The sequence below is a fragment of the Jaculus jaculus genome, chromosome 2 (assembly GCF_020740685.1).
Source record: "Jaculus jaculus isolate mJacJac1 chromosome 2, mJacJac1.mat.Y.cur, whole genome shotgun sequence".
Taxonomy (NCBI): domain Eukaryota; kingdom Metazoa; phylum Chordata; class Mammalia; order Rodentia; family Dipodidae; genus Jaculus; species Jaculus jaculus.
In genome coordinates this window covers 130,733,572-130,751,724 of record NC_059103.1, presented here as the reverse complement: position 1 = coordinate 130,751,724, position 18,153 = coordinate 130,733,572, and the positions used below count along the sequence as shown (strand labels likewise).

Genomic DNA, 18,153 nt, shown 5'->3' with positions numbered 1-18,153 from the left:
AAAACTTGTTTACATGCACACACTAAAAAGGTAAAGCCAAAAATGTTTCTTTTTAACATGAAGAAATAGGAATATAGGAATGGTGGGTAAAAGCCTTTGCTTCAAACAGGCCTGAGTTTAAGTTCCCACTGTCATGAATGGTTTGTGACTGTGGATAAATCACTTAGTTTCCGTGAGCCTCAGTTTCCTTATCTATAAGATGAGGTTACTAATTAAAGCTCCCTCTAGGATTTCTTATGAAGTTTAAATGATAGCGGCAGAAAGCTGAGACAGTGCTGGGCATGGACAACTGAGCCCCGCACATGTGGAACACAAGCAGCCACATGTGAGAAGTGACCCTCCTGGGCCAGTTCCGCTGCAGAGCTACAGAGAGGACTGCAGTGCGTCCAGGATCACTTCATTCAAGCAACAGAAATAGAAGGAAAACCAATTATGGCTAAAAGAACAAGCAGGCTCCTGGCAAGTCCTCCCCAAGCCACCACTACTGCTTTAATTCATCCACTTGTCATTCCTACTCCAGACATGACAGTCCCTACCAGGTCTCCAGCCCCACCCCATGTGAAGCAGTTGCACAGGAAGGCCAGTTAAATAGATAAAACGAACTGAAATAAAATAAAATGACACAGGGACCATACTGGAGTCATTCTATATGAATAAAATCCAGATGGTTCAAACTGGTCTTTTAAAAGTGCCAAGCCCAAAACACACTTTCTTTGCCCAAATTATCTTCAATGCTTGATTATGCAGAAGGCATCTCCTCCAGTTATAGGAACAAGAGTATCATTAGAAAGGAGTGTCCCCTAAACCAACACTGCAATCTTGAGGATGAGGCCACTGAGCTGCATGGTGCAGACACACCTCAGTGGACCCAACAGTTGCTGTGATGTCTACCCACAAGGCAAGCCACAGCCGACTGCCACACAGAAGTCCATGAGTGGTATCATAAGAAAAGCTAGGCATATCCAGGCCACACTGACAAATTCTAGCCTTGAAGAAATTTTGTCTGCTCAGTTCTCTGCCATCAGCAACCCCCAGCTCAGCATGGGGGTTTTGACGGCACCAACATGTCACTTGCAAGCCCACCCCCATCAGGTACCAGAGTGACCAGCTGAAACCACAATCTGACTAAGCTTAGACCCAGCCTTCTCTATATTACAGCCGAGAACCACAGGACTGGTGTGTGCAGGGACCATTCCAACTTGTACAACTCCTAACATTAGCTTTCTTCCTGTACTCTTCCCATATGCTGTGCTCTATACCTTCTGACTCTACTTCTGACATGCTAGGTGATGTACACATACCATCAGTACTACAACATGCAAAACCTGTGTTGTTATTCCTGCAAGCACTGTGTGTCTCCTTTACCAACTACTCTGGGGACTAAAGAGGAGGGACTGTGTTACTTACCTTTGTAGTTTTAGTGCCTGCACAGATGGACTATTACGTTACTTCATCTAGTTAATTCAGCAGTATAGGAAATAACAAGGGCATAGGCTCTTACTATGTGCAGACATTATCACAAGTGTTTTCTTCACAAATTCATTAAAGGAAAAAAAAAGGCAAAAGCCTGTGTGGCATCTATTATCATGATAAACCATCTATGAAGGGTGGTGAAATGGGATTCAAGTTAAAACAACTGAGTTTTTCAAAATCTAAGGAAATACAAATAAGTGCCATTTATAAACTTTAAGTTAAAGGTTCTTATTTTCCTGATTCGCATCTCCCATAATCAGCATATAAACAAGATACAAGATGGACGTTGAGCTACAGAGCTCCTAACCCATGAGAACACACTATTTCCAATGGCGCTCCTGGAAATCTCGAGGGCCACTGCTCCACCTACAGCCTCAGGTTTCGCATTGTATTACAAGAATGAAATTGAACTGGTGAGCCCTGGGATTTGTTCAGGGTCCACTCTGTAGTTCTGTGACTTCCCCATTCTTCTAGTGTCATCAAGGAAAACACTATCATGAGGGTAAATTTTGGGTCCAATCATTAGAATACAAATTCTATGTTCAGGGAGCTACATTTATATTTCTGGGAGGATTCCTACTTTACTTAAGACATTAATGGTCCATAGAAATGGGCTGGGTGTGAAGATGGTTTGAAAGAATTAATGTGTGCTAAAATGGGTCATAGCGGACCAACTCTTTATGTTGAGAAACTGAAGGCTTTATCCAAAGGGTCAGAACTTATTAGAAAGTCAGGGAGCTAGCCTGATTACAAAACATAATGTAGTTGAACACTCCTAAATATCAGCCAAAGAACCTTCCTCCTCAGTTGAAAGAAAATTTGAAAAGGAGACATAATATAGAGCTCAATGTGATGGGAAGAGAACAGTCAATAAGTGTGACTAGACAATGGGTGGGAGTGTTCACTCCGGCAGGCCCTTCGGATGGAGGAAGTTAGGATTCCCACCACACTGTGGAAAGTGAACCTTGAGACTGAAGGTCACGAAGATTAATTAGGATCATTTTCAGAAACTCAAGCTTCTCCAAGATATTACCAATCACTGTTAAGGAGAAATGCAAAGGCACTGAGACATTTTCTTACACTTGATATACTAGGGGGTTAATATTTATTTGCTTATTTGGTTTTGGATTTTGTGAGACAAAGTGTCACTCTGTAGCTCAAGCTGGCCTTGAATTTGTGGTAATCCTCTTGGCTCACCGTTCTGCTTTTCAATGAAGTGAAAAGCAGCTATAAGAAAAGAAAGGGCACTTAGGATGTGGCAGAGCGTCTGGCATAAACAACTCTAAACAACCTGGGCTGCCACAAGAGAACAGAGTAAGTGGTCAAGGACAAGGTCTTAATGTTGGTGGACAAGGGCATGCAGCCTCTCAACTGAAGATCACAGGATTTCCTCAAGTCCTGCCTGTGTCTAAGTTTATTAAACAATGCAAATTATAAGATAAAAAAGCAAACCAAAACATGTGCACTGAAGAAACTAATCATAGAAGGAACATACCTCAGCATAATAAAGGCTATGTATGACAAACCTATATTCAGCATTATACTAAGTGGAAAAAAACTGAAAGCATTTATTCTAAAAATAGGAAACAAGAGAAAGGTTCAATACAGTGGTTAAGGTCTTGGCTACAGCAACAAGACAAGAGAAAGAAAGTGAATCCAAATACCAAAGGAAGAGTCAAATTATCCCTACTTGAAGATGATATGGTTATACACTTAAAACTCTTAAATCTGATAAGCTCTTTTAGCAAAATTGCAGTTTGCAAAATCGGCACATACAAATCAGTAGCTTTTCTATATACCAATAATGGATTTGATGAAAAAGAGTTGGGAGGTAGAGGTATCCCATTCACAATAGCTTAAAAAAAAAAAAAAAAACACACCTTGGCATAAACCTAACCAAGTAAGGAAAAGATCTCTACAGTAAAAAATTTAAGAGACTCGAGGAAGACATTGAAGAAGACACAAGAAGATGGAAAGACTTCACATGTTCACAGACTGACAGAATTAATACTATGAAAATGGTGATATTACCAAAAGTAATGTGTAGATTAAATACAAGACCCATCAAAATTCCAATGATATTCTTCACAGAAATAGAGGAAAAAAGGTCCTAAAATTCGTATGTAATCAAAAAGTCCTCAAGGGCTGGAGTAGCGGTCAAGGTGCTTGTCCACAAGCCAAAGGACCCAGGCTGGAGTCTGCAGGACTGATGTAAGCCTAATGCACAGGTGGCACATGTGTCTGGAGTTTGTTTGCAGTGGCTAGAGGACTTGGTACTCCCATTGTCTCTCTCCCTACCCCCTCTCTTCTGCCTCTTTCTTACTCTCTCAAATAAATAAAAACACAAAAAAATACCCCAAATAGTCAAAATCACTAAGCAAACAGAGTAATATTAGAGGTATCGCAATACCAGATCTCAAATGATACCAGAAAGCCCATAAAAACAAACAAACAAACAAAAATAGCACGGTACTAGCATAAAAGCATACATGTATACCAAAAGAACAGAATAGAGGACCTAGAAATGAACCCCATAACCTCTTCAACAAGTAGTGCTGGTGCTAGGAATACGGGATACCTACATATAGAAGTATTAAACTAAGGGGGGGCAGATGGCTCAGCAGTTAAGTCATTTGCCTAAGGACCCAGTTTGATGCCCCAGCACCCCCACAGAACCAGATGCACAAGGTGGCACATGCATGTGGAGTTCATTTGCGGTGGCTACAGGCCATGACATACCCAATTTCTCCTTCCCTCTCTCCTTCTCAAATAATTTTCTGAAAAACATGAATGAAACTAGATATACCCTGTGAAAAATCAATTCAAATGGATCTGAGACCTTAATGTAAGATTTAAACTCTAAATTGGCATGGGAAAACATAAGAAAAACACTTCAAGATACAGATATACACAATGACTATCTGAAAAAGTCTCTAACAGCATTGACAAGTAGAATTTCAGGAAATTACAACGCTTCTGAAAAAAAAAAAGGAAACCACCAGGAGAGTGAAGAGATGGTCTGCAGAATAAGAGAGAATCCTTGCCAACTATGTATTTGACAGGAGATTAATCTCCAAAGAACACAAAACTAACCCCAAACCCTCAAATCATCCAACTAACAAATGAGTAAAATAAATTTAATAGATCTCCAAAGAAAAATTATACGTGACTAATATGTCAAAAAATGTTCAATATCCTAACTATTAGGGAAATGACACTAAAACTGCACCCAGTCAGCAGTCAGAATGGAAATTATCAAAAAAAAAAAAAAAAAAGTCAGGAGCTGGCAAGGATGTGGGGAAGAGAAACCTTTATACTCTGTTGGTGGGAGTGTAAATTGGTACAGCCACTAAGGAAATCAGTATGGGGGTTTCTCATAACACTGAAGCTGTAATGACCATATGACCCAGCTATTACATTCCTGGGTATACACGTGAAGGACTCTTAAGCAAGCATACCACAGAGACACTTTCACATCCATGTTTAATGCAGAACTATTCACAGTAACCAATATAGGAAGCAAACGAGATGGCCAACAACAGATGATTGGATTTTTAAAATGTAGTCTACTATACAATGTGCAGATAAAGTCTGTTTTCATCTTGATCAGATTAGGCATCCAGTAAGAGACATCCCTCTTGGGCAGGTCTAGGAGGGCATTTCTGTGAAAGATTGATGGAGGAAGACCTTCCCCTCAGAGTGCGTGTCTTGTGGTAGTGGATTACATATAAAGAAGCTCCAGGGCTGGAGAGATGGCTTAGCAGTTAAGGCATTTGCTGCGAAGCCTAAGGACCCAGGTTCAATTTCCCAGATTCCATGTAAGCCAGGTGAACAAGGTGGTGTATGCATCTGGAGTCATTTGCAATGGCTGGAGGCTCTGGCATGCTCATTCTCTCTCGTAAATAAATATATAAATTAATTAAATGAAAGAAAGAAAAAAAGGCGAGCAAGTAAGTTCAAGGAGAACACAGTACTTTTTGCCAGGCTGCTGTTGCTACTTGCTGTGTGTGCATCTACTCCTTTACTGCTGTCCTTTGTGGGTATTGGAGCCAAGTTTCATCAGCCTTCCAACATGGACTAGAGACCAGGGGTTCTCCAGAAACCTTCCAGGTCTTCAGTTCCAGAATGGGACTGTGGGGCATTCAGCCTCATGGACTAAGCAACTATCAGGGTCTGGGACTCTTTAGCCTGCAGACAACTAATGTTCAATTGTCCAGCCAGTATCCTGTAAGCGCATCTAACAAATCCCCTTTTATAGTATATATTCATTGTGTCAGTTTTGTTTCTCTATGGAACTCCGATTAATTCAGATTGTGGTGGTACCAGGCATGGTTCTATAAAAACAGAACTATAAGAAAAATGGGGCTTGTTATCTGGAGCTGACTCTTACGCTATTTACTAGTCCTGGTAGCAAAGAGAGCTCTGATAATCCACGGTGTTAACTATGTGGAGAACTGTGCATGATGTATGTATTTGATTATCCTGATGTACCCTCTTGTGAGGAAGGAGCTATAAAGTTAATGACTGTATATAAACAACTTTTGAATATTTGTGGAAAAGTAATAAATACACTAATGCTGGCTGTAATTTTCTATCACATGTTGGTGAAGTAACAAGGGAAAGGAATCAGGTGAGAGATGAAATTTCCCAGCTTCAGGTGCACATGCATGATCTAAAGGTCTCCAAGTGTTCCCTGGAAGAGACTCTTGCCCCCAGCAGCCACAGCGCTTAAACTGTAGAAAGGCAAGTCCAAGCCCTCATCATACAATTGACTAACCTACAACCGAGTTCAAGATCCAGCCTCAAAGGCACTAAATGGAAAAGAATGAGATACAGTAACTCTGGATGGAGATATGTGGGAAGACCCCAATGAAACTGAGGGAGCTGAACTCTCATGCCAGGGAGTTTGCTTTGCCTGACAAGCAACAGCTTCCCCAACCTTAGCCGAAACACCCACCTCCACTCCATGCAATGCTGTCTTCTCCAGCCTTGCCTGAGAGGAGCAATCCTGAATTATCTGTGGATCCAGCAATGGTCTTCCCTAAAGGTGATGGCAGGCAAGCCAATAGTGATGACCCTCAGCGCCCACCTATCTTTGCTCCTAAACTATACCCAGACTTAAGGTTAAGCAGGCCCCTAGAGAAAAGAGAAGTGGGACCCACAAGAATGTAATACACCCTTTAAAGAATTTGAGTTTTCCAATCATTCAAGCAGAAGTCTGGGTAAAGTACATGGGAATGAATGTTAAGGGTGTGGTATAATGGGGGAAGGAACATAAAACTAGTTCAGGCTCAGTTTATAAATAGATATAGGCCCACTGAGTAGAAATTCTAGATTTACTACTGTAGTTTGAATAGTTACAAAAAGAAAAAAGGGTATTAAGAGTTGATTGGTTGTCTAAGGACCAAAAGGTGGCCTACTGTAAATGAGCTGGAGCTGCCCGATATCTCTTGGCTTTAATGTTGATGAAGGGATTAAAAGGCTCTGGAAAATTGGAATACTGAGGTAGATTTGCCATGTAAAACTTAATCCTCCACAATAGGAGGATCTTTCATTGAGACCTTGTAGTGGGAGCAACAGCTGCTGAATTACAGATTTCTATGCAGTGGGTCTTACTGGATTTTGGGGGGACCAGGGCTAGGTGACAGCACTGCATTGCTGAAGGTGAAGTGAGTATACTTACCATAATGGATAGTATGGCAAAGCAATGCTTGTATGGTCTGACTTGTGTAGCCCTTTGGCACTGGCTGATTAATCTTGGTGTTCCCAGAAGTGAAACAGATAGGTAGCCTTCTAAGGTCTTGCTTAATCTGTATAAGCATAAAAGTTCCAAACAAAAGGCTAATTTGAATCATAGTTCCTAAACCAATTTCCAGCTGTGAGCCAGTTTGCAGCCACAGTACCCTTGAATGAAGGGAAACCAGGTCCCCTTGAAGAGATAGTATTAATGTTTCTCCCATCCTACCCAAGAGAGAACCATGGCCTTTTACTTGGTTTAACTCTACACTGGGATAAAGGAGATAATCTGACCCTTCCCAGCCTGCTAGATCTGAGCTTTGAATTGACATTGATTCTGGGAGAGCTCAAACAGCACTGTTGCCCTCCAGTTTAAAGTAGATGCTATGGGGGTCAGGTGATCAGTGGAGTTTTAGGTCCCTGAACTCATCCTGTTGTTACTTCCCCAGTCCCAGGGTATATAATTGGGTTAGTTATGCTCAGAATATAAACTAAATCTACTTATAATATTGGCAGAATCTCTACAATGGTTCCCTGACTTGTGGAGATAGGGCTACTATGGCTGGAAGGCCCAGGGCAAGCCACTGGACCTGCCTGTACCAGAGAAAATAGAGAACCAAAAAACAATATTGCATCCCTGGAAGAATTACAGAGATCAGTGTCACTGTAAAGGTTTTGAAAGATGCAGAGGTGTGGTTCCCACCACATTACCCATTAAGTCTATTTGGCCTGTGAAGAAGACAGATGGATCTTGGAGAATGACAGTTGATTATCAGAACCTATATAAAGTAGTGGTCCAGTTGCAGCTGTTGTACCAGATGGATGTGATTTCCTTACCTGAGGAGATCACCACATTTCCTGGTACAAGGTATGCAGATACTGATCTTGCAAAGGTTTTCTTCTGTTTCTGCAATTTGCTTTCAGCTAGCCAAGGCCAGCAGTACACCTTTATGCTAATTCTCCAGCCCTGTGTCCTTAGTTCTTAGGAATCTCGATGGCCTGGTCATTCCAGAGTATCATGCTGGTTCACTACTTTGATATTATGTTGATTGGACTGAGTGAACAGGAGGTACCATCCACCCTTAAGCTGCTGGTATATAGCATACATGCATCAGAAGATGGGAAATAAATCCAGACAAAATTCAAGGGTCTTCTACATCAGTGAAATTTCTAGTTCATTACTGTGGAGCAGGCACAGATATTCCCTCTAAGGTGAAGGATAAGTTGTTTCACCCAGCCCCTCCTACCACTAAGAAACAAACACAAGGCCTAGTGGGCTTATTTGGATTTTTGGGTACAGCACATTCCTCTCTTAGGCGTATACTCCAGCCTGCGTACCCAGTGAAAGCTGCTAATTTTGGACTGGAAAGGAGAAGGCTCTTCAGTAAGTCCAGGGTGCTGTACAGGCTGCTCTACCACTTGGGCGATATGATCCAGCAGACCCCCATGGTACTTAAGGTATCAGTGGAAGATAAGGATGCTACTTGGAGCTCCTGACAGGCCCCCATAGGTCAGTCATGGATTTTGGAACAACTATTCTCCCTTTGAGCAACAACTCTTGGCCTGCTGGTATTATTTAGTGGAAACTGAATTCTTGTAATGGGTGGCAAAATTATCGAGTGACCCGAGCTACCCACGATGAGCTTGGTGCTATCTGACCCATGAGTTCATAAAGTTTGATGTGCACAGCAGCAGTCCATCATCAAATAGAAATGTGTATATGTGATCAAGCTCAAGCAGGTCCTGAGGCACAAGGAAGTTATATCAAGAAGTTGCACAAATGTTTATGACCCCTACTTCTAGTACAATGCCTTCTGTCTCCACAGATGCACCTATGGCATCCTGGGTTGTGTGCCGTGTGACTGAATGAGGATAAGAGTGGTCCTTGGTTTATAGAGGATTCTACAAACAATGCAGGCAAAGCCGGTACTGGGTAACAGCAGCAGCACTACAGCCCCTTTCTGTGATGACCCTTAAGGACAGTGGAAAAGAGAAATCTTCACAACAGATAGAACTTTGAGCAGTGCACATTTGCTTGAGACTGCCACTCACGAAGGCTGACCTGGCTATGGTTGCCAATGAGTGCCAAATCTGTCCCCCAGGGTGACTAGCCAGGAAGCTGGTGACAGGTTGACTACACTGGGCCACTTCTGTCATAGAACAGGCAGTGTTCTATTCTTACTGGAATAGATACTTGTTCTGGGTATGGATTTGACTTTCCTGCCCAAACTACCATCTGTGGGCTTATCCACATCATGGTATTTCATACAGCATCATTCCTGACCAAGGAACTCACCTCACAGCCAGGGACGTATGCAGTAGGTGCATGTTTGTGGACCTCTCAAGCCTCGCCATCCTGAAGCAGATGGCTCGATGCCTGTATTATCATATTTAAATTATTAAACACGAAGCATTCCTCAGATGATTTTGCCATGAATTTGGGGGAAAGGAGAATGTTGCTGGTAATATGTAGGACAGAGATATCCTGTTGAAAAAGGTGAAACTATACTCTTGTTATTGTCTTCATTTGTAAATTAAGCAGGACATAAGGAGAAGTGCTTTGGTGCCAAGTTGACAAGGGGCAGATTTGTAAAGATTAAGTTCTGTTGTCAACTTGAACAGATTAGGAATTAAGTAAAATACACATCTCTTGGGCAGGTCTGTGAGGGTGTTTCTAAGAAATATTGATGAAGAAGACATTAACCAGAGTGGTTGGCCCATCCAGTGTTAGACTATATATAAATATAAACTATTTATAAACATTCAAAGGCTTTTGCCTGATCTCCTGTGCTACTCTCTGGAGCATGCCATCTGCCCTGTTACTCTTATCCTTTACAGACACTGGAGCCTGGCTTCAACAGCCTTCTAGCATAGACACCAGCAACTCTCAAGGAATCCACCTGGCCTTCAGTTCTCTGACTCTCCAACCTGCAGATAGCCATTCCTGGGCTGCCCAGCCCAGATCCTGTAAGCTAATCTAAAAAAAACGCCATTTACCAGCATGTTCATTTTATCGGGTCTGTTCCTCTAAAGAACCCTGACTAACACATTGTAGAATTTTATTCAGCTACAAAAAAATTATTTTTGTAACTTTAAAAAAAAAAATGGATGGAACTAGAGATCACTGTTACATAAAATATGCCAGAATCAGAAAAACTAATAACATCTCACGTTTTCTCTTATATGTGCAATCTATATTTAAATTTACTTATTTATTTATTTGAGAGACAGAGACAGAGAGAGAGAGAGAGAGAGAGAGAGAGAGAGAGAGAGAGAGAGAAGATAGAGAATAAGTGTGACAGGGTGTCCAGCTACTGTAAAGGAACTCCAGACTCATGTGCCCCCTTATGCATCTGGCTTATGCGGGTCCTGGGGAACCAAACCTGAGTCTTTTGGCTTTCCAGGTGAGTGCTTTAACTGCTAATCCATCTCTCCAGCCCTTCAATCTATATTTAAATATACATATATATATATATGACATGAAAGCAGGAGGAAACTCTTTGGGGAAAGGAGGGATGGGGAAAGTTGGGGACAAAATACAATGATATATATATATATATATATATATATATATATATATATATATATCTCATAATGTAACACATTATTTTGTATACTGATCAAAAATAATTTTTAGTTAGCACAAAATGTCTTTAAAATGGTCAATTAAGTTAGCATAAAAAAGTAAAACCAACTCTTGTAAATTTTTTAAATAAAATCATGTGATTGAAATGTACTTAACAAATGAACTAGAACATAACAAGCTGCAGACACTGGAAGAAACTAAGGAAAAAAGGGACGGCATAAACAGCAGAAGATAAAAAGCCCAAAGGTCGGCACTGGCACCAGGACAAGTGGTGCACCTCCAACAGAGGCCCGGGTGTGCTCAGAAGACTGTCTTGACCTGCCCTTCTGGACGAGGTGGCCTTGGGCCCCTGTGTGCTCTCAGTTGCCCAGCCTGGCACCCACACACTTCTTACACCAGTGTCTGCCACCCTAACTCCTACCCACTATTTCTCCACCTTTTACTTGAACAAGTCAGAAAAGAGTTGTGAAGAGGAGAGGGAAATGATTCTGCTTTATGAGGAACCACAAATGCACTATGTGAGCGACAGACTATTCCCACTTAACTTCTGTGAAAGCCACTAGGTGAAATACCTATAGGTCAGCTAATTTAAATCACCTTAAGTAGCTATTATAGAAAAAAGTATTCTCTCAGTGCACTGACTGGGCTAAATTTTCAGGAAAAGGAATAGCTAAGAAAATTAGATAAGACCTAGAAGCCTAATTTGATTTTGATTAAAATGTGTGTTTCAAATTTAACATGCTTCATCTTTGCCTTTTACAATCAACTTGCAGAAACAGCAGCCTGATACTGAAGCCAGACATGCCTGGCTTGAGAGTCTTAGAACAGCAAGCCCAGTGCTGGCCTGGCCTTCGTGGCATCCGTAGGGCGGCAACCTCTCCCAGTGAACATCTGCTGCTACTTGGCATTCGCCTGGGGTAATTTCAAGTCTTCCAATAATATCGAGATCCTGTCTTTAGGACTGCTACAACACTGAACACCTTTTAAAAGATGTGTTATATATATATTTTTTCTTTTAAAAAGTGTCTGTGTATATATACACACACATACACATATATATATGTACACACGCACACATAAATACACACACACACACACATAAATACACACACACACACACACACGTACGTATATGTAGTAGAAAGAACCAAATCCATTCTTAACTTAATTCTAGAGCAAAGTTTTTGTCATGTAGTCAAGAATTAACACTGAAACTCAACGAGCTAAGTTTTTTGACTGAATCAAAAGCTGCCAGGGGAACATGGAAAGGAAGTACAGTCAGCTGATACGATGCCTCATCACCAAAGCCCAACACAGACATGAGCCACTTTGGCTATGCAGCACCGTCTGGCACTGTAACCCAGCATAAAGGATGGAACCAATTAGATGTTATGATGCTCATGCAAAACCAATGCCTTTCAATGGCCTCTTAGCACGGCATACCCTTCCCAGTGCCAAACCGTTAGACATGTATTTGACTGTGTGTGCCATGCTCCAAGATGTCACTTTTATTTACGACAGCATTCCATAGTGAGGGTAAGTTTTGGCAGTCAGACCCCTACTCCTTGGATTCAAAACCATCTTCTCTGATCACCCATGGTTGCTAATACAACAGAGATGTGCAGCCCACCCTCATTTCAATCAGGTGCTGTTGGCAGGGTGAGAATTAGTAGAAAAGTAGTAAAACCAGAGGAAAGAATAGCACCATTCACTAAGACGAGAGACCCTCAACTCCTATTAAGTTATACTCCTTCATACTCAGGGCCAAGAAATAAATAAACAAACCAAAAAAAAAAAAAATCCCCTCGTACACCAGTGGCAGATTAAGGGTACTGAATTTCACTTCTCTGTGCAGCATCTTAAAGCCAAGCCCCATGGATGTCTATGCAGCAGTAGCTTAAATAAGGCCAGCAGTACAGCCCCTGGTTCTCGAGTTGGCGGCTCAGCACAGCCTGCAATGATTCAGGAGTGTTCTGTAGACCCAGGATAACTAGCAAGTAAGGATTTTCACATAATCAGGAGATAAACTTTGAATTTGTGCAGAATTTCACATTTTTCAAAAACATTTCTCTTAAAGAAGTTGCTACCTAACTGTAACTATTACTGCTGATGATAATTATAGAGTAGCCTGCTGGCTAAAAGCATACCTTGTATGGTTTTCGGTACTATTGTGGTTTTTAAAAATAAAAGTGGCCTATTTATTTTCTGTTTTAAAACAAAATGCTATCTTCAGTCAATTGAAAACTAGCATCTTAGTTTTCTGCTGTATTTACCATTGGGGTGGAGAATACAGCAAGGAACAAAGTGTGTTCCTAGAGGCTGCACTGGCAGCAAGCCACACTGCTCCATTTACTTTAGGCTTCAGTCATCAAGTCACAATCTGTGGCCAAGTTCCCCAGTTTCTGTACATTCAAAGAATCCTTCTGCACCCAAACAGACTACTGAATCCTTCAGGGGGCTTTCAAAGGAAGCAATTCCTACAAATGCAGGGCCCATGCATGCACAACAAAAACTGCGCGGACAGAAGAATGCAGGCCTCCTCGTTCTGCTCAGGACTCCTTCCCTACGCACAATGGCATCCTCTCCACATCACAAAGGTCTTGGCCTTTATTGTCCACATTAAGAGCTAACATTTGAAAGTTAGAAGAGACCTAGGTCGAACACTGAAAACAGCATGAAAAATGTATTTCAAGTTGGGCGTGGTAGCTGTGGTGGCTCACACCTTTAATCCCAGCACTTGGGAGGCAGAGGTAGGAGGATCTCTGTGAGCTCGAGGTCAGCCTGAGATGACAGAGTGAATCCCAGGTCAGCCTGGGCTAGAGAGCGACCCTTTCTCGGGGGGGAAAAAAATTCTTTCAAGTAAAAAGAGAAAGAAGAATGAGAATATAGGCTATCTCTCTAGAAAAGAGGAACATGGCCCAGAAGTGACATACTTTCTCTCACTGCTATGATTTTTTTTTTGAGATTAACATTTTTGTTTATTTCAATCTCATTCTATGCAACAGCTTTTAGACAGATTCTTTTAGGCTCTCCAGCATAGGAAAGACACATGTAATTCCATTTTGGTTGCAAAAGGGTCCAGTTCTCTGGTAAGAGCTACAAATAAAAAAGATTTGCCTCCTTATAGGACTAAGCGGGCTGCTCAGGAGTGAGGAAGTTGCCATGAAGACCTAGGAGAAAGCCCATTCCGACAGCAGCCACCCACCTCCTGTCCTTTATTAGGAAGGTTACAAGAATGGCACAGACCAAGCTCTTTCTCTAGCAGTGACATAATGCAGACAGCCAGACCACCAGTGGGTCAATTTACCACCCGCTCAAAGGACAGCACATCTGTGTGTACAATCACTCCAACCGTACCAGTGTAGAGGGCTGCAGAGCAAAGATGTGAGACATGCTAGGCTAAATCTTCCATTTGACTCCTGTTTATCCCCCCTGGTTCAGCCCTCTGTAGGAAAATTATTTTCTGTATAAACAAATTCATCAAGTTAACTTATTCAAGGATGGAAATAACTGGTATCACATAACATTTTGCAAAACAAAATTGCCACTGTTGTATTCCAGTGTGCTTCAAAGCAAACTGCTATGGAAATTCAACCCCAGCACTAGCATAACCCAAACCCCCTATTACCTTCATCACCGCATATTCAATTTACATAATTATTCTGCTATGCTAGTCGGAATTTACATGTAGTCGTGTGCATTCTTGCTATCCTTGACTCAAGGATGCTATTTTCTTATAGACATCAGAACAAGAGAAACACAACTGACATACTCAATTCATCTGACCAACAGTAACAATGTGATTTAACAGAACAATGGCTTGTTTTGTTAATTTACTTCACATTCCAATGCAATTACCCTGTATTTGTACAGGCAGCCCTAGAAGACCATCAACAACAGGGAAGCTGTCCTTGCTCCCTGCCACTGCCACTCTGTGCCTCACTGTGAATCAGCAAGTGGCAAGGTCATCACAGCAAACAAAGGTGCCACCAACTTTCTGCCCAGCCTCACCCCAGCAAGGTCTACTAAGTCTCTGGGGCACAGTGCATGGGCTCTTTCCCTGCACAGCTCCACACACACCAGGAGGTGTTCCAGTCAGGTCTATGCAAACCACAAAGGATAAAGACAACTGTTGCCTACAGAGAATACCCTGAAAACAAAAGTGAAAAGCAATGGAGTGGGGGGGGGGGGGGTGTGCGGGGACACAATGCTTTCTTCCCAGGAAAAAATATACCCTTCTTTTTCCTACCACAAGTGTGTGTGCAGTCCTAACAGAAATTCAGCAATGCCAAACACTCCATACAGACTCCAATTCATGCCCCCGGACAGCTGAGCTGCCGCCCAGGAGCCTGCTCCGGATGACCACAAAGTCTGTATTTAAACCAAACAGGCCTGGCACACCCACTGCTGACCCGCCTGGGTGTAAACAGTAGCTTTTGGAGTTTCCATATGGTTCTATGTTAACTAACGGCATTTCAATATCTGCCCCCCAAAGTACCCTACAAGAGGTAAGGACAGGTTTAAGTAAATGCTGGGGATTGTTTGTATGGGGAGGGGCATGAGTGTGCCTGTCTGTGGAGGCCAGAGGTTGATGATAAATGTCTTCATCAAATGGGTTTTTGTTGTTGTTTGTTTGTTTGGGTTTTGAGATGGGGTTCTCATTGAACCTAGAACTCACTGATTCATCTAGACTAGCTGGTCAGTGACCATCCCAGCACTGGGATTATAAGCATGCATCAAGACTAGCTTTTCATGTGGCACCAGAAGCCTGAACTCTATCTTCATGCTTACACATCAAAGACTTTAGTGACTGAGCATAGGTTCTAAAACACAAGGCCAGTCTGATGTAGACTTGGAGCTTGAGGGAACCTACTTAGAAATTTATGACATTATTTCTGAAGCTAGATATTCTTGATACTAAAATTGATACTGGTACTTTATTTCTGAATTCCAAAGTCTCAGTAGAATACACGCATCTACGTTTTAAGACAAAGAGAACATTCTTTTTCAGGTTTTGCTTTGACTTCTTTCTCTGTGGGAGAAACAAACATGCATTTCTTCCTGCAAAAAGCACAATATTTAGATTTAGACCACTGAATATTGTTTTAAAAACAACACATCAGACCGAAATTCATAACTGCCTCTTAATTACTCATCATTATATTCCCAACACTTAAAACACTATCTAAAAATAATAAGCACTTAATAAAATGTCTCTTGAATAAAAAAGATTATGTGATGGTTTTTAGAAGAATGCTCATAAGTAGAAAACGTTTTCAATTAAAAAGCTATATATCGAGGAATAAAGAGCTCAATAGTAAAGACAAAGTGATGAGAGTGTTGAGCATAATTCCAGCAGGAGGCTGGAAAATAGTCCTTTGGCTTTCTCATCAGCATTTCCTTTATGATACTGGTGTGCCTGCACACGTACCCAGGACACAAACTACTAGTAAAAGGATTAGTGCCAACACTCTCAGAAAGTTCAAGGCAATTGCAGTTATGTCCACACACATTTACACATGCCATGGGGGCAGAGGGTGGGGCATGTTTTCTAACCAAGTGTGCAAACAGGCTCAGATTAACCAAGTCTGACCATACTTCCATCTGGAAACTATATTTTATAACATGAGCCATATTCTGAAAAATAGATTCAGATGTTTGGAACTGGTTCAGAACAGTTGTTAGAAATACTCAGTACAAATGAAAAAAATTAGTCTTCAATGTCTTCTCTTGGATTTTCTTACTGAATAAATATGCCTTCTGGGGGGTCAAAGATTTGGTGGGGTATATGGAGTAAAGAAGGATACTCTCTCTTATTACCTTAAAGACATACTGTTCTTGAAGGCATATCTAATGGATGAGTGCTACTGGATTTCTCCCATGCTGCCCCCAAGGATTTCAATCTGTCCCTGGAAGGCTTACCCTGCCAGTGGAGAGAATTAATTCTCTTTCAAATTCTGGGAAACAAGGCTGAAATGCTTAGTGACATACAGTGACCTTCCTTTCTTCCATAATCCTTCCTATTCAGTTAGACAGTGGAGATGTAGTTCTTAAAAGAAGATGGAAAGGCTGGTTTTGAAATAGAAATATTTATCCAGTAAAGGCTCTAAGTCAACAGCTCATAATAATCAAGTCCTGAATTTCAGAATGCATGAACATTGCAGTTTGACTATCAGTGAAAGGCACAGATCAATGATGCTGAAAATAAGCAGGCCCCTTCCCTAGATCAGCCCCAACCTGTCAGGGGCTCATTCTGTCATCACTGTCTGTGGCCTACCTTGACTTTTTGCTGGATTTGGGTTTTGGCGTGGCAGTTTTTGCTTTCTTTTCCTTTGGCTCTTTGGGCATCGTAGGGGCTTTGGGGGTCTTGGGCTCTTTTTTCTCCTTGGGTTCTTTAGGTTCCTTCAGATCTTTTCTTGCCTTCGGCCTTTTCTTTTTCTTCTTTTCATCTTGCGACCCATCCAGTGAGTTCCTATTTAGTTCTTGGTTAGAAACCCCGTGAGGAAAGTCAGCTTTACCAAAACTTTTACTGGACTCCTCTGCAACAATGTGGTTGTTTTTCTTTTTCTTCTTCTTTTGCTGTGGTTGCTGTTCTAGTGATGGCAGGTAATCATCACTCTTCACCAGCTGAGCATTCGGTCCACTAACCTGAGTCATATCCGGCACCGGTTTCTCTAGAAAGGGCTCCGACGGAGAATGCTGAGAGACACAAATGGGAATTGAAATTAGTTTATCATTCTCCATAGAAAAAAAAGTTCCTAAAAGTTAGTAGATGACATTTTAGAAATTTCATTCTATACTCAGGTAGCAAATTGTTTCCAACTATATGGTTGAGGAATCTATTGTTTACTCTCATCCAAAAATAAAAAGTCATTTAAGAGGAAAGCTTTTACGTAACAAACAGATTAAATATCAACTTATTAATCCATAAGTAAGAGTGCAGGAAGGTATTCCACTAGAGCATGGGTACTTCTGAAGCACACTGAGTGAGGAATGGTGGAAAACATGACAGTGGCAGCCAGCAGATTCTTAGTAAGCAGAGTTCTTCCCCCAGGTGAGAATGAGAACTCACGGGGGAGGTATTTTTTAAAGAACGAGTACATCCAACACTGCAAGATTCTGATACTACAAAGAATGAAATCAAAATATATATAAATACAACAATCATTGTATACATAGGTCATCTATGATTTAAGGGACATTAAAACATTGAATTAAGTTACATATCAAAACAATGATTCTGCATTGGTTAAGTTTCTTTTGAATATTTTTTTATTTATTTGCAAGCATATATATGGAGAGAGGGAGGGAGGGAGGGAGAATGGGCGCACCAGGGCCTTCAGCCATTGGAAACAACT

The 18,153-nt window shown here is 41.4% G+C and overlaps 1 protein-coding gene across 3 annotated transcripts in view; it reads right to left on the bottom strand.

Annotated features, from left to right (window-relative positions):
• The window catches only part of Chd7 (chromodomain helicase DNA binding protein 7), a 202,830-nt gene that overhangs the window by 77,799 nt on the left and 106,878 nt on the right, over positions 1–18,153 (bottom strand). For all 3 annotated transcript variants that reach the window (XM_045142576.1, XM_045142578.1, XM_045142577.1), the window contains exon 3: positions 17,073–17,494. In XM_045142576.1, the coding sequence (XP_044998511.1) occupies positions 17,073–17,494 (422 nt within the window). The remainder of the gene's footprint in view (positions 1–17,072; positions 17,495–18,153) is intronic.